Raw genomic sequence first — 16,171 nt, 5'->3', positions numbered from 1 at the left:
AGGTGCATGGGAGAGTTTTTCACCAGTCAGTGCTATGTTAAGACTATGTTTACACAAAATATTGTAGGCCTATAGCCCACCTTAAAATTGTTGTCACAGCATCCTGATTAATGCTTTATTTAGTTTAATTTTGTGTTTATACGTTTTGCATTTTAATAACTGTTGTGGACGTTTCAGAGATGATCAAGCAGCTAAAGACTTCATTCGTGCCACACCTGCATTTCAAACATGCATACGTCTATGCTTTTATTTGTGAAGGAAATCCGGTTTTACGTTGAACTACAAAGGCGGAAGTCCGTGTACATCCTGATGTGCAGCATATTATATGTTCCGGTCGGTTTTTCAAGGCACGTCTCACAGCAATTCCTCCGTCTTTTTTTGCTAAATAATTTCCTTTTCTGCGATCAAAATGCCCTTAAAGTTTGAGCTGTGTCCCGGTAGAATGATCGGAGGTAACCATCCGTGCTTCATCATTGCAGAAATTGGACAAAACCACCAGGGAGACATTGAGATTGCCAAGAAAATGATCAAAATGGCAAAGGTAATAAAATGGACACGTAACGTTAAAGTTATCGGTTTATTTTGAATGCGAGAAAGTGCACTTGTTTTGTTCTTATCTTGACCAGCAAGACCTCACACAAAGGACCGAGCAGACTCGGAGCTCAATTTAAAAATGTGCCAATTTAACATATTGGTCGCCTATACAGTCTGAATGAGTAACGCTAACTTACATTGAATGCGCATAAACTTTACTAATGTATGTTTAGCGACCTCTATGCTTGAATTAGTAGTTGAAATTATAATGCGCTGATTAATGTACCATCTATATGCAAGTCGGCTGAATGATTATTGTAAAACATGTTAGCTATATTATAGAACGTTAAATTCCCAGATTTGTGAATGGAGTTTGGTTTACCTGGCACATAGTGGCATATATAGCCATACTATGGCTTCTGTATGTGTGCTGACGAACAGTGTTTTTTGTTTGTTCATTCAACAACCTCATAGATGGAAAACAAAACACAAACACATAAGTATTATCCATTATTTTCCATCCATTATAAGCATGTGATCTCCTTTAATCCCAGAGTCCAGCATGATACTACACTTAAAATATATTTAAATAAAATTGTAATAATTCTAATAAATGATCCATGTCCCCTCAAATTAGTACCAAATCACATAATCCTCTCCAGGAACCTTCCTGTCAGTTGAAAGTTGTATAGGCCTATCTGTTGTTTTCTAGGACTTTATAGGAGTCCACAGGGCTCCTAAAATGAATCATTACTATTTAATACATTTTACAAGCTTCCATTCTTTTCTTCTTTTCGGACCTTACTTATATCCACCTTCACAGGACTGTGGTGCTGATTGTGCCAAATTCCAGAAGAGTGAGTTAGAGTACAAATTTAACAAGCGAGCCTTGGAGCGCCCATACACTTCTAAACACTCCTGGGGGAAAACTTACGGGGAACACAAGCGCCACCTGGAGTTCAGCCATGAGCAGTACAGGGAGCTGCAGAAATATGCAGAAGAGGTGGGGATCTTCTTCACCGCCTCAGGAATGGATGAGGTAGAAAGGTCCTTTTGATTATGCTTTTCAGGCGTTTTAATCAGGCTCAGGTTTAACTACAACATTATCTCTCTTCAGATGGCAGTCGAGTTCCTCCATGAGCTCAATGTGCCTTTCTTTAAAGTGGGCTCTGGAGACACCAACAACTTCCCCTATCTGGAGAAGACTGCCAAGAAAGGTGAGAGTTAACCATCCAAGTGTTCATGTTTATCATCATGTTTATTAAAATGGCATACACAGCGGACAAAATATTCAGTTTCACATACAAAAAAGGATATACATAATTGGACTTGACCGTGAACTAAATTATTTCAACATTGAATTTAATGGTTTCTGTTACAGCTTAAGTTTGCCAGTTGTTCTACATAAATGTGGATAAGGTCAACAGCACGAGCATCTGGTGTTTCATTCAATCTGCTCTGTCTATGAATTACAGTCAATCAACAGTAAAGAGAAGTTTGCTTTCTGAACACATGACGTTTATCAGGCGCGTTGCTTTCTTGTCTGTGTCAGGACGGCCCATGGTGGTGTCCAGTGGGATGCAGTCCATGGAGACGATGCGTCGGGTCTACAAAACAGTGAAGGAGCACAACCAGAACTTTGCCATCCTGCAGTGCACCAGCGCCTACCCTCTGGAAGCTGAAGATGTCAACCTCAGAGTTATTACGGTGAGAAGAATACCTTAGAGTAGCACTCGTATATCAAAAGCTTGGTACAAAAACAATAGATTTTTAAAGATTTGTTGTTTTTAGCAGCTGAATTGCACTTTCAGAGATTAAGATTAAACTGTTTTGTTTATGCATTCTTTTAAATGCGTACTACACACAATAGTCCATTAAAGGCACTTCTCTGTATACTTTGGAATAGAGTAGGAAGAAGATGATATTTTTTTGTCTTAGTGACGTATCTTTGCCATGCCCTAATTTAATCACACCATGCGTTGTTCATCAACGGTGATAAATTATCCGAAAGTCCCGCAACACCAGTGAAGCTGGGGCTCTGTCTATTCAGCAAGCGTTCCTCCACTGCCACTACACTACCTACATGCTATGCTTACACATGCGCACTGATGACCCAGGGTTAGGGTTACAATTTTGGATTTATTCACGCACTTCAAAACATTTATTGAAAGTTTTATTCTTCTTCTTCTTTATTCATTATTTACAGCATTAAACATTGAAATTTATATTTTAGGCTCTATATTAACTTATTGGGAGAAAACTGGTAGTTCCATGTAAAATCAGACGTTGAGCACCCCCTTATAGCAAAAATGGCATGATCCTTGTTTCACTGCGATGCTTCTCTGTGAGATTGACAGTTTAATCAGGCTCCGCCCATCGAAGCAACAAATCTTCGACTGTTCGGGGTCAGGCCTAGTATACACGAATGTACTGCAAGTATGTACGTTACACAAACAAGATAAGATGTGTAAATTAATATCCTAATTTTGTTACCTTTGGACAGGGCTAGCATTTTCCATCCTATTTCCAGTCTCTAATGCTAAGCTAAGTAGCTCCTGGTAGTTTATTATTTTAACTTTATTTTAGTTTCAGTAACCTCATGATAAAAAGAACAGAATTGAGTTGTTTAGATATGTAGTGTCATACAAACACTGTATGGATATCTGAAACAAATCATATACTTTTATTTGATGGTCACCTTGTAACACAATAAATCTTTTTAACTCACAGAGAGTGTCCAAACATTTTTATAGTAGTTTATGTCCATAGTTTCCCACTTAATGTTTGACATTTTGGGAGTTGTTGATAGGTGGATTTTGTTAACGTTGGGCAGAGCCAGGCTAGCTGTATCCCCGTTTCCAGTCTTTATGCTAAACTAAGCTAACCAGTCGCTGGCTGTAACTTAAAATTTAACTGACAAATATATGAGGGTGGTATCAATCTTCTCATCTAATTGTTGGCAAGAAAGCCAATAAGCATATTTTCCAAAATGTTAAACTATTCCTTTAAGAGTACACTTGTTACCTAACCACTTGTTAAATACAGGAATACCAGAAGGAATTTCCAGATATTCCCATTGGATATTCCGGCCACGAGTCTGGGATCAGTATTTCAGTTGCAGCGTGACTCTGGGGGCAAAGGTCATCGAGCGTCATATAACCTTGGACAAGACTTGGAAAGGAAGTGACCATGCCGCCTCATTGGAGCCATCTGAGCTAACTGAGCTGGTTCGTTCCATCCGACTGGTGGAGAGAGCGATGGGGAGCGGCCTAAAGCAGATATTACCTTGTGAGAAGCCATGCCACGATAAGGTGATTCCCTCTCAACAAGAAAATACACAAAATATGAGTCTAATACTGTTTTAATGTTTTGAAGTGACATATTCACTGTTTAGAAAGCTAGAGAACCTTTAAGTAAACATCTGAGCTATTACTTAATTTCTTTCAACATTGTGCCATGAGAGCAATAATAACGTCACTGCCTTTGCTATGTTGTTCCAGCTGGGTAAGTCAGTGGTGGCCAAGGTCAAGATCCCCAGAGGAACTGTTCTGACTCTGGACATGCTGACGGTGAAGGTTGCTGAGCCCATGGGCGTAGCGGCCGAGGACATATTCCAACTGGTTGGCAAAACAGTGACGGAGGAGGTGGAGGAGGATGAGAGCGTCACGCCAGAGGTGGTGGACAGCTACGGCAAGAAGGCCAAGTGCTGAGGATGGAGAGTTTTGAATTGTATAGAAAAGGCACTTAATTTAAAAAGTGGAGATTTAGGGGGGGTAATTATAAAAGGAGCCTTATATGAGATTACGAGATTTTGTAGTTTTGTTTGGTGCTGCTGAGATTTCTGACACTGAAGTCATGGATGGTCAGTAAGTTGTTGCATAATTGGACAGAGCATTAGATTGATGGTTTGAAGATATCTTAGCTAGTGTTCAACAGATTACTCCTTTTCTCAAATAAGTAAGTAGTTCTCCTTTGCCAAAGTAGTTTTAATTTTCAAAACTCCGCCTTAATGTAATACACTTGGCAAACAGCCACTTAAATAAACCCACCATTATCTTACTAAGGGCTCAGAAGAAGTTTTAGTGCTGTGGTTGGTACTAGTGCAGTGCTTTTAAAGGTGGCACAAAAGCCAGTTGTTACTGTTAACTAAACATCCTTTGCACTATAGTTTTAGCCTGTACTGTAGAGATTAAATGAATATTGAACACATGAAGCTGCTACTATTCATCTCATCACACCACAGTGGGATCCTGGTCCCTATTTGCCAAACAGTCAGTGGACTCTTCATGTACCTTTGAGCTGTCACGATTGTCAACTGGTGCCAGAAATATCAGTTTGTGGTATCAGGCAGGGGTTGTACTTGTGCAGTTTCTTTGAGAGCAGAAAAATAAAACTAGTGGCATAGCATGGCCTAATGACCACTTTTACAGTTAACCTTGTTTTTGTAATAAACCAGACTCCTCCTTTTTTCTGGCACCCGCAACGTCCTCTTAAGTGTGCTTCCAGGGTCAGTGATGTTAATGCACATTTATAAATGTTTATATGTTAAAATCTGTTGAGACTGAAATCTCCAAAAAGCTCCAAATAAAACATTGCCCAACCCATTGATGTTTTCTATGTCTTTGTAACAATGCTTTGGTGTTTGGCTGGTGCTAAACTTAGAAGTACTCTTATTATCATGGCAAGTTATTTATGTAGAGTAAATATTTTCTGTATGCTATATTGTAACAAGCGACAAAGCGACTTACAACTGCTATATGTCAGAGGTCGCACGCCTCTGGAGCAACTAGGGGTTAAGTGTCTGAGTGTTGCTCAGGGACACAATGGTAGATGGGACACAGTGGGGGTTTGAACCCAGGTCTCTCACACCAAAGCCATGTGTCTTACCCATTGCGCCATCACCACCCCACCACAGTAAGAATGCATTGTTTTAGATCTGGAACAATTTAGTTCTGATGGATCAGACCTGTGTGGATATGGAGCGCGATAATAACAGAAAGGCTCCCAATTACCATCTACATTGTAAACATTACATTCTACATTCTTGGGAATAAATGAAAGGTATTTACAGGAAGAGACTTATTTCTGCTAGTATTTAATACTGCTACATTGAAAGTGCAACAGATACAGTTTATACATGCTAGATGCAGATGCTCCTTTTATAATTATTAGGTGTTGCATTCAAATTGCAATAAAATCACCCCCAGTTAGAAGCTACTATTCTCTAACACCATTGTGGCCAATTTTATTAAAGCATTAAATCATATCTATAGATCTATCTATATAGTATCAATAAAGACAGTGGCAGATAGCTATGCCCCCTGCAAGTGATCGTGTTCATGCTGCCCCTGTACACATACTGTGCATATTGCATACTATCATGCTATCTTACTTGACATTATTGGAGCAACTCTACTTTTGTCATGTGACTCTTCAGGGTGGTCTTGGGGTCAAACAGGTGACCTGTTGTATTATGAGCTTATATCAGCTTCCATGTTCAGGGATTTTTCTAAGACATCAAAACTATAAATTATTTTTTACCACAGGCACACACAAAAAAAACCCCTTTGTAATCTGATGTTGTGGAGTCAAGCAAGTCTCCAACTGATTTGGTATGAACACCATCTGCAGATGCAGGAACATGTTTGTTATTGCAGGTGTTAATGTTACATGGATTGTGTTTAGACTGTCTTAACAGTACACACAGAGCACAAAGGGCATCTAGATACACCGAGGTATTCTACCAAATCCCAAGTTAACAAGGAGAAGATCACCGTCAGAGCTTACAAAGGGATTTCACATTTGCTTTCATGCTTGCTTTAGTGCTCACTTTAGAAACTTAGTTGGTAAGAGTGAGAAGGGAAAGGTCACTAAACATCTGGTGAAGTAGTACTTCTCAGACACAACAATTTAACATTTTGAGATGTTATGGAAATAAATCTGAAGATTTCTGGCACTTCTTTGGACAACAAATAAAAGCAATGTTGCACTTGAGCCACTAGAGAGAGCTGTTCTCTGTTAGAAACTTGTCTGTCTGAGCCAAGTCCTTTAGTTTCATGGTGGTATGAGCTGGCGGTAGATGGTGGAGGTAATTAAAACAAATTAGCTACTGATATCATGAGCCTCATCGAAGATTAACAGAAGTTTAACTGTAACACTTAAGTTAATCACTGCGAGCCATCAGCCAGACAAACTAATATTTACCCCAAGCTCCTGACAGAAATCTGAGGAAACACTTAAAATGTGTCAGCTGCGGTTCATAAGAGGAAACAGTTGTGATTCTCCTGGTCTGAACTTCAGTTGGGTGCTCTGCTTTAAAAGAAACCCAGCAATGTCTGTACTGTATGTTAGCTGTGGCATCCTCATTTACCCAATTCCAGTTCAGTGTTCATAAAAATAACAAGCCTTAAAGTGAAGCTTGTCACTGATTATGCCAAATGTACTACATGAATGAAGGAGGATATGTTTTCTGGTTATCGGCAGGGGAAATTAAAGCATTACGAACAAGTAGGGCCTAATATCCCTGTCAGGACTTAAAAGCCATCTAGTAGGGTTTTATTATTCTACAGTGAGCTTAACGAACTTTATATTTTGTAAGTTTCTAATTTCAATATTATATTTTTAAAATGTTCCTAAAATAACTTTTGCTTTTTCACATTAGCATTTTTATGACTTTATCCATGTTGCATTAGTTTGAATTTGTCACATCATCTAGTAACATACGTTCTACTCGACAGTAAGTTCATGATTTTTACTATTTACTGTATCTTGTTTACTATATGTTTACCATATATTGTATAATGTCATATAATAATGTGATAAGTTATTGTTATAACTTAAAACGTTTCATATTATAATGTAAAAACTTGTTATAACATAAAATGTTTTACGTTATCAGTTGATGACATGTATTAAAAGCATCATCACTGTCCCCAGTTTACCTGTGAAACTTGAGACCTTTGTCTTCAAGATAGACAGCTTTTTTTCATTACTTGTTACTCAAAACGTTATGTAGATAGATTTAAGAATAAGAGAACTTCCATTATTCATCATCATCATTATCATCATCATCATCAGCTGGGGTGATGATGGTGCAGTAGATGAGACACATGCCTTTGTTGTGGCGGATCTAGGTTCAATTCCCACTGCGACAAATCCTGAGTAAGACATCTAATCCCTAGTTGCTTTTTTTTTTGGATAAAAGTGGCAGACCTGACAAGATTTCTCCACATGTTAAAGAGAGGTTGTTGTAAGAGCAATGCTCTTGTTTTTTTGCCTTTCCAAAATCAAAAACACAAGTCTGGAAAAAATATAAGAAATACATTATACTATTTGTATACATAAGCTGGAAATAGCATCTATAACTATGTTCCCCAGCTCAAGGAGACCTTTCAAAGGGTTTTATCCATCATCCATCCATCGTCAACCGTTATTCTGCGAAAGGCAGGGTACACCCTGGACAGGTCGCCAATCCATCACAGGGCCACATGTAGACAAACAACCAGTCACACTCACACTCACACCTATGGACAATTTACGGTCACCAATCAACCTAGGCCACATTGGACGGTGGGAGGAAGCCGTAGCACCCAGAGAGAACCCACGCAGACACTAGAACATGCAAACTCCACCCAGAAAGGCAATCGGAGTTTGAACCCACTACCTCCTTCCTGTGAGGCCACAGGGCTGGATAGCACTGTGGGGGTTTTATGTTCTTAGCATATTTTTTGCCTAGGTCAAATGTGTACAAATATAATATATGTAAAAATATGTATATTTTCTGGGTCAACATTGTCAATATGTTGAAATCACCTACCTACATAATGATGTTATACTCCTTGAGACCTACTCCTTCAAATTTGCAAGGGCGATAGTTTCCTTGAGTTTAGGCATTGATATCTCCACAGTGGCTGAACAGATTGTTACCATTTAAACCTCATTTGAAACATCCATCTCCTTTCCAATCCAAATCTTCCAAGATAACACTTACCAATCTCTTGCAATGTTAGCTTATATTGAGAGACACATGCTGGAACATAGGACCCTAGAAATGTAGGGACTAGCCCCTAACTACATTATTTTGTGAGATTGAAGGTTATGTACATCCACTGTGTGAGAGCCTTGATGCTAATGTCAGAGTTCAGGGTAAGTTTCTGTTTCCAGTTCTGTTCTGCTTTATTGTTACAGTACACTTCACTAAGCCCAGCCAAAAGATGTTACCCAAAAAAAGATATTACTCATGGGTTTGTAAGTATGAAATATGAATAATAAAGCATAAATGAAATGAAATAAAATGAACCTTGTCCAAGTAAGCTAAGTCATCAAACAGAGTTATGTATTTATTAAATATTTGCTTTGAGCATTTAGCTTGGCCTCAGTCTTTTAGCATGATATCAAGTAAACCATAAGTCAGCCGGAGACACTGTTTCCCAACAACTAATGAAGCTAAAGTTAGCTGAGATTAGCCAGCTACAGCTGATAAATCTGCCAGCAATAGCTGGCAAAATCCATTGTCGTACTAAAAATAGATTGCTTTTGTCTACATCTGTCTAATATCAGGGAATTAATTCAAAGGTTTCTAAGAATGCAACTGCATGCTTGACAGGCAACAGTAATTAAAGGGGGCAGGGCTTAGTGAACAGTCAGTTCTCTTAAAGGGAGGTAATTTTTTATAGTATAGTAGATTCATAGTCATTATAGATCTCATCGATTACCTGGGCTCTCCCTGCCACAGATAGATGGCCTCTCTTTAACTTATATATACTGTAACTTCCCAGTTATTTCAGGCACAAGCTTTAGCCAATAAGCTGCTGCTGATCCCAGCTTCACAGAAGAACATGAATCTGTCTCTCTAACGTGTCTCTGCCTTGCCTACCACTGCAAAATGATTTAGCATGTGTGCCACTTCTCACTGTGATGTACAAAAAAACAAATAATTGAATGGACTGGGAAAATTACTGTCTCATGCAAAATCACGGTCAACCAAGGCTGTGCTAATGTTTGTGTTCAATTGTAATTAGGCTAAATCTCTGTATGGTAACTTATTTCTTTTGTAAGAGAAGAGCTACCAAATGTCTGGTGAGGTTTATTCTGCATGCCAAGAGACTTACTTTTATCTCAAGTTCTGCAGGTGATGTACCTTAGCCTACCCAGAAGGTTAGGTCAGCTTGGTTGGTTATGTAACATGTTTAGCCTTTTCTTTACATAGGCCCTAATATAGCAGCTATGGCCCAAATCCTTACTGAGATCAAACAAGTAACCTTGGGCCATGGCATTGCCATGGTGTTTTACAGCATGGTAATAAATACACTGTACTAAATATAGAGAGAGGACACAACAGATATGGTCCCTGGACATATAGCCAGAGAAAATCCTGAAACTTCATCATCCTCTGTGCAGAATTGTTTTTATTGGTCTTGACTGGCTGAGGAAACAGACAGACTGTGGACCATCAAGAGCTACATTTTGCTTGTGAGGGAAAGTTAGCGGCCTATTGCATTAAGTATACTCCTCTTAAATTGGATAAGAACAGTAGAAGGTGAAAAACAATAGGTATTATGTAGGTCTGGTTTGATCTAATACCAGTGGGCTTATATGCTTTATATGGTATTTCACACCACTCTTATAAATCTTCATGGTATTGAGTCTTTATTTCATTGTTCAACTCAAAACTCTTATTCAAAGTTATCTATTTTTTATTTATTGTACTGGTATTTTGGTGTATTGGTACTACTTTCTTTTAACTTTAATAACACAACCATTAGCCAATCTTTCTCTATCTCTATTACAGACAGTAATGTGTACACACACACACACGCACGCACGCACACACACACACACACACAGACTGCACCTGCAGAGTTAGTGGTATGTTCAGGACATGACATGCTACGTAACAGTACAGGTCACACCATTTGAACTCACCTTCAGGTGGCTACCGAAGCTTACAGTTCTCATCTTTAAATCCTGACCTGACTTGAAGTGTGCACACACACTCACACATAACACATATGCACACCGCTCAATCAAAAATGTATTATTATTTTTAAATATTTGTACACATGACTCATTTGCTTCCTTTGGTAAAATAAGGAGAGAGCATTAACACCATATTATATCTGCTGGAACACATTCAGTATGTGGGTCCAGGTTAGCGTGTGTCAGTGAATGGATTGTTTTGCAACCAAAGCCAATTACAGACATACAGGAATTGAGAGACAGAGGGCATGGTGATGTCATTTCCAACAAATGGCTGTTTGTCACTGAAACATGCAGTGCAAACCTTATGTGTCTGTTGAAATTTTGCAATGTTCTGAAAGAAACAACAACACTGCACAATGGTGTCAAGAATTGGAAATGTGTCAAAATAAACTAAGGAAATTATTATAAATAAAGTCATAAAGTCATAAATAAAATGCATATAATGACAACAAAACTATCGATACATGTAAATTCAAACATGCTTTAAAGTTTGGCTTAAAAATGTCTCTTATGTCATCTTAAGTTTGCAAAAGTTATAAAGCTGCTGCAGTATTTTACATTACATAGTCACTGGGCTGGTTTTTTAAAGCATTTGGGAACATCACTATAATCTCATGGCACTATAGACTTCAATACCCCCATCAAGCTGTAAGCTCCTTGTATAAGACATTTGCCTGGGTGTTGGGATGGGAAGAAATTATACACTGGGGGAGGTGCGAACAGGTGGATGGGTGGAGAGAGGAAGGAAGGAAGACAGACAGTGATAGCGCTGATCCTCATTCTTGGACATGGAGAGAGAGAAGACAAGGAGGGTAAAGGTAGGGGGGAAGATGTACTGAAGCAGGAAAGGAGGGAGGCAGTATCATAGGGGGGAGGAACATTGAGAAGGAGGGAGGAGCCCTTGATCCTGGGCTTCTGACCTGGTGTCTTGGAGCTCCACCTTGGCTGAAAATCTCACTGAGGATTTACTGTTGGGACCTTTAGACTGAACTCTGAGCTCTCGGGACTTTCCTCCTTTGAGATTCAATTAACTGGAATATTCACTCAGAGACTCACTACCTGCTACTTGCTGGAGTCCTTCCTACTGAATGGGAGATTTCCAAGTGTGGTATGAGAAAAAAAAATATTTGTGTAGTTGTTGTGTGTAGTTGTGGTGTGTCTTTGCTCCAATGTCCTAACAGAGTCTAGCGAGTTTCTGAAATGCTATGTTCAAAAATGTGTTTTACAGCAGATTGAGACGGGACATTGTTAAGGACTCGTGAGAGGAAGTTTCAACATTGCAGTTTGTCCCAGTGTAGTTGTTACACACCTGAAAAATGCTAATATTCAGCAGTTCTTAGTAGTACCTCTAATTCACTGATCTTTTTCTTGGTTTCTACCTTTTGACTTTGTGCAGTAGCATCGGTGTGCAGGGCCAGAGGCTAATCTAAGTATGTCTTCTCAGGGATTTATTTGGCTTACTAATGAGCTTTCAGTAATGTCCAAGCTTCACTTAAAGTTGACATCTTGTTGCAGGTTCTCAGCACAATAGGCCACAGAATAGAACTGCTGCTATTAATACTGCTACTATCAACTCTTACTAGCAATACAGTATGTACCGTAATTACAGCCACAATACAATTAAAGAATTTCAGCTCCAAAGAATTTGTCCTCTTAAATATGTTTTCTATTTGAAGATTGTTGTTTTTGGAAAGTTTATATTAACATTTGAGTAATTGTGCTGAGTCACATGAACACTGACTGGATTTCCAAACTACTTTTTTAACCATCAACTTAATAACTAGTCTACAGAGAATAACCTGCCCAGAGATTATTATTCATCTGAGTTGTATAAAATAATCTACATTAATTTCCTGTAATCCATCAGAAACAGACCCAAATATAGACCTCGAAGTTCACATAAGCTCAGTAGCATAATGTTGAGCCATTATCTAGACAGTTCGACAAAGGTCATTAGTCACATAATGACTTATCATGTATTTATTGTAAAATGGTGTGACTAAGCCATCTAACAAATATTCATACTCTTTACTTGAGAAAAACTACCAATGCCACACTGTAAAAATAAATTTTAATAAAATGTATGACTTCAGAAGTAATAATACACAAGAATTATCAGCTAAATGTATTTTAAAAAAGTAAAAGAAATAGCCCTTTTCAGAATGTTACATTATTAAGACTGATGAGTAAACATGCAAGCAAAATCTTTATGTAGCAAGTAACTATGCACTGTAAGGTAGATTAATCTAGTAGCACATTAAACAACATAACATATCTTAATCATCAAATGTTTTGTATGTAAAACCTTTATCTGCAAAGTAAGTTGTTAAATGCATATTGTGGTGTAAAAAAACTACAATATTTCCCCTTTGAGATGTAGTGGAGTAGTAGTAGAAAGCAGCAGAAAAGTACTAAAGTACTGAAGTGAATGTACCATTGCTGACAAGGCCTGTAAGTGGATGGATATCAGGAGTGGAAAAAGTTAGAAAGAAGACATCTTCATACTTATTATGAATCTTTCCTTTATGTATGATCTAATTTTATACATTGACTTAAAATGTAGTTCTACTGCTTCATTACATTAAAATGTGTATCACTTATTTTTTCTCTGTCTTGCAGTGAGTAATATGAGGAAGCCTTTGAATGGGCTGGATCCTGGAATCACACTGCAGGGCTTCCATTGTTGTTAGACTGGGAAGCAGCATGCAAACAAATCGGTGAACCATCGCGGCCTGTCAAACCCCCGCCCTCGTAGCCACCATCAAAGCACCCTTGGGGGGGATTCCATACACATCCACTCTGCCTGATAACCTGCGCCAAACACCATGGATTTCATGTTACCCATAAGAAGTAAAAAAATTATGACTTCCTCCGGCTCTGCGCCTCTTCTGGGCCCTCACAGCAGTTGGACCAGGCACCAGTACCATGGTGTCAAAAGAAAGCTGCGGCCCGGACGGATTCTGGGCTTCATTATCAGCCTGCTGGTGGTCTGCACAGTCTTCTCATGGAGTGCCTTGTCGCTGGCTACAACAGTGGCCAAGGAGCTGGAGTCGGTCGTTGAGGGCTCACCTGAGGCAGCAGTGCCCCAAAGAACTCTGCTGCAACACCAAAACCTCTCAGTCGCACTAGAGGACACACCACTGGCCATGCAATCGGCTGATTTAGAGATGAATCATGGGGACTACCCAACGGACTACTTCAGTGTGGAGGACAGACGCAAGGGCTATGTGGTTTTTCATATGTTTGGCATGTTGTACATGTTCATAGCCTTAGCCATTGTCTGCGATGAGTTCTTTGTTCCTGCTCTCACTGTAATCACAGAGAAGCTGCAGATTTCTGATGATGTAGCAGGAGCCACTTTCATGGCGGCAGGTGGCTCAGCCCCAGAGCTCTTCACCTCAGTCATAGGAGTCTTCATCCCCACAGCAATGTGGGTATCGGTACCATTGTGGGCTCTGCCGTCTTCAACATCCTGTTTGTGATCGGGATGTGCGCCCTGTTCTCCAAAGAGGTGCTGAACCTCACCTGGTGGCCTCTGTTTAGAGGTCTCGTTCTACATCATTGGCTTGCTCATGCTCATCATTTCTTTCTGGATAATGAAATCACGTTGGGGAAAGTATCGGCCTGTTGATGTGCTACAGCTTCTATGTGACATTCATGAAGTTCAATGCCAAAGTAGAAATTGTCATCAAGGGCTTTTTGGGCAGCAACCAGGTGGACGCTGGAGGCTGCACCAAGGTGAGTCTGACTCCTTCATCTGTTCATCCATCCACCCATCCATCTTCCTCTATTCCTTCTCTCTAGATACCCACCCTTACTCTTGCCACTTTATGCTCAACAGCACCCATCTTTACTCCATCTTGGGAACCAACAGCTCATCCTTACATTCATCCTCATACCCATACATTTACCCCACTGTTCTTGTTCACTGATCGACCCCTCCGTCCACTGAAGGAGCATCTGCATCAGAAACAACCATCAAGAAGTTTTAGATTCTTAGTGACTTTTTAACTTGCGAGAGAGCAGGAAAAATTGAGTGAAAACCTCTTAAAAGTGGAAAATATCCAACTGAGATTCAAAATGTTAAAGAAGTGGGTTTTTTGTGTACAAGTGAACATTTGTGATTCTTGACACGAGTTTCTGATGCGGATGGGGTTATGACATTTCATATGTTTTTTTTCAGTGTCTCTAGGTTGAAATCTGGGATTCTGTTGATGACTGATCTGAGAAAAGCATTGGTATTTTCACAATGAACAAGATCACAGAGTGAACCTGTCACAGCCACTGACCATGAGAATAATAATGCTGCTGTTCTGGGAATCTGAGAGGGTGTTTATGCTAGAAGCAGATAGGCAGCAAAGTGCTCCCAAATTTCACTCTGGAAGGATATAAGATTTGTCTTAACCTACCACCTGTGCAGATCGGACAGTGCCAGAAGCAGCGCCAGATAGGCCTTTTGGTGCTGACTAAGTCTAAGAACTGGCCTCGTCTTCAGTCACTAATTTTAGTCACAAAGTTCAGACTAGAATAGGGCTGATGTAACAGAGGTAACAGTGCCACTCCGTAAATGGGATTAAAATGCAAAGATATTTTACCATCATGTTCAGTGAAGATGATCAATTCTGAGAGGCTGTTTCTAAAATTTGCCAGTCATATCTACCCTAAAGTGGTCGGGACTATACAAGCCTGAAAGTGTAATCAATATCTATTCGAAATCCTGCTATCCTTTTGTTCATCCAATTTAGAAATTAGTTCCTGCAAGTAACAATGGGAGCACATTTTCACAAATGCCAGTCAGAACATTGGAAATAACAATGCAATTTTGCAAAATATCACATTCATGGTTATTTCTAAATTCTGTGCTAGGAGTTAATCATTTCAAAGTCCTTTGTGGGTTGTTTTTGAATAATTGTAGTAAATAATAATAATAATAATGAATAGTTGTGAGAGGGATGGGCTCCTGAGAGCATCCTGTATGAAAATTAGTCAACACTGAAAGCAGAAGAAATTAGCCCGGACATCCTTGTTGCATCTCTTCAACATCTTCAGCACGCTTCCTCCTTTAGCTCTTCTCATATTTGTCCTGACATTGGCAAAAGTGGTCTCTTGACTCTGGATAAAGGCCCTAGCTCTGAATGTTGTTTTGTCCTCTAGATTAGCTCATAATTTCAAAGCAGCTGTGCTCAATGATCCTATTACACACAAATCCAGAATGCCTCTGTATATGGCGTCATAATGTAAGGAAGACTTAAGAACGTATAGAGTTTTTACAATTGAAAACACTTTATTTATCATCTGGAAGTGTGACGTTAGTGTTTGTCTCTGAAAGGAGACACCATCAAACACTAATCACTTCATGTCAGCTAGAAGATGACTAGAAAGTGTAATATTAAGGTTAGCTTGGAGTGTCATTGTGCTGCTTGCTGGTGTTTATAAATAACACATAGAGAAGAGACTGCATGAATACAAGATTCAAAAGGTCAACACACACACGTACATACACACAATGAAGCTATTTTGTTTTTCACATTTGTCTCCGTCTTTTGTTCTGTTGTGGTGCAGTTGGAGTCAGATCGTTGCTCTCTGATGTTGTAATCTCATACGGCGCTCAGGTGACAAATGCTAAAATACTTTAGGCTGATCTTAGAGCAGCTTG

General features: G+C 39.3%; 1 protein-coding gene and 1 pseudogene across 1 annotated transcript; both read left to right on the top strand.

The window, feature by feature from the left end:
- The first annotated feature begins 409 nt into the window (after positions 1-409).
- LOC119884880 (sialic acid synthase-like) lies at positions 410-5,139 on the top strand. Its single transcript, XM_038695163.1, is given in 7 exon segments — positions 410-541; positions 1,358-1,573; positions 1,652-1,751; positions 2,087-2,241; positions 3,580-3,652; positions 3,655-3,845; positions 4,035-5,139. Coding segments are annotated over 7 exon segments (1,077 nt in total). The 3' UTR covers positions 4,245-5,139.
- Positions 5,140-13,146: 8,007 nt separating this feature from the next.
- LOC119884879 lies at positions 13,147-14,253 on the top strand (annotated as a pseudogene).
- Positions 14,254-16,171: the final 1,918 nt, after the last annotated feature.

This window comes from Micropterus salmoides, unplaced genomic scaffold (genome assembly GCF_014851395.1).
Source record: "Micropterus salmoides isolate LMB-PRFRI ecotype aquatic unplaced genomic scaffold, ASM1485139v1 Ms_hic_scaffold_3748, whole genome shotgun sequence".
Lineage (NCBI taxonomy): Eukaryota > Metazoa > Chordata > Actinopteri > Centrarchiformes > Centrarchidae > Micropterus > Micropterus salmoides.
This window is presented reverse-complemented; position numbering and strand designations above follow the sequence as displayed.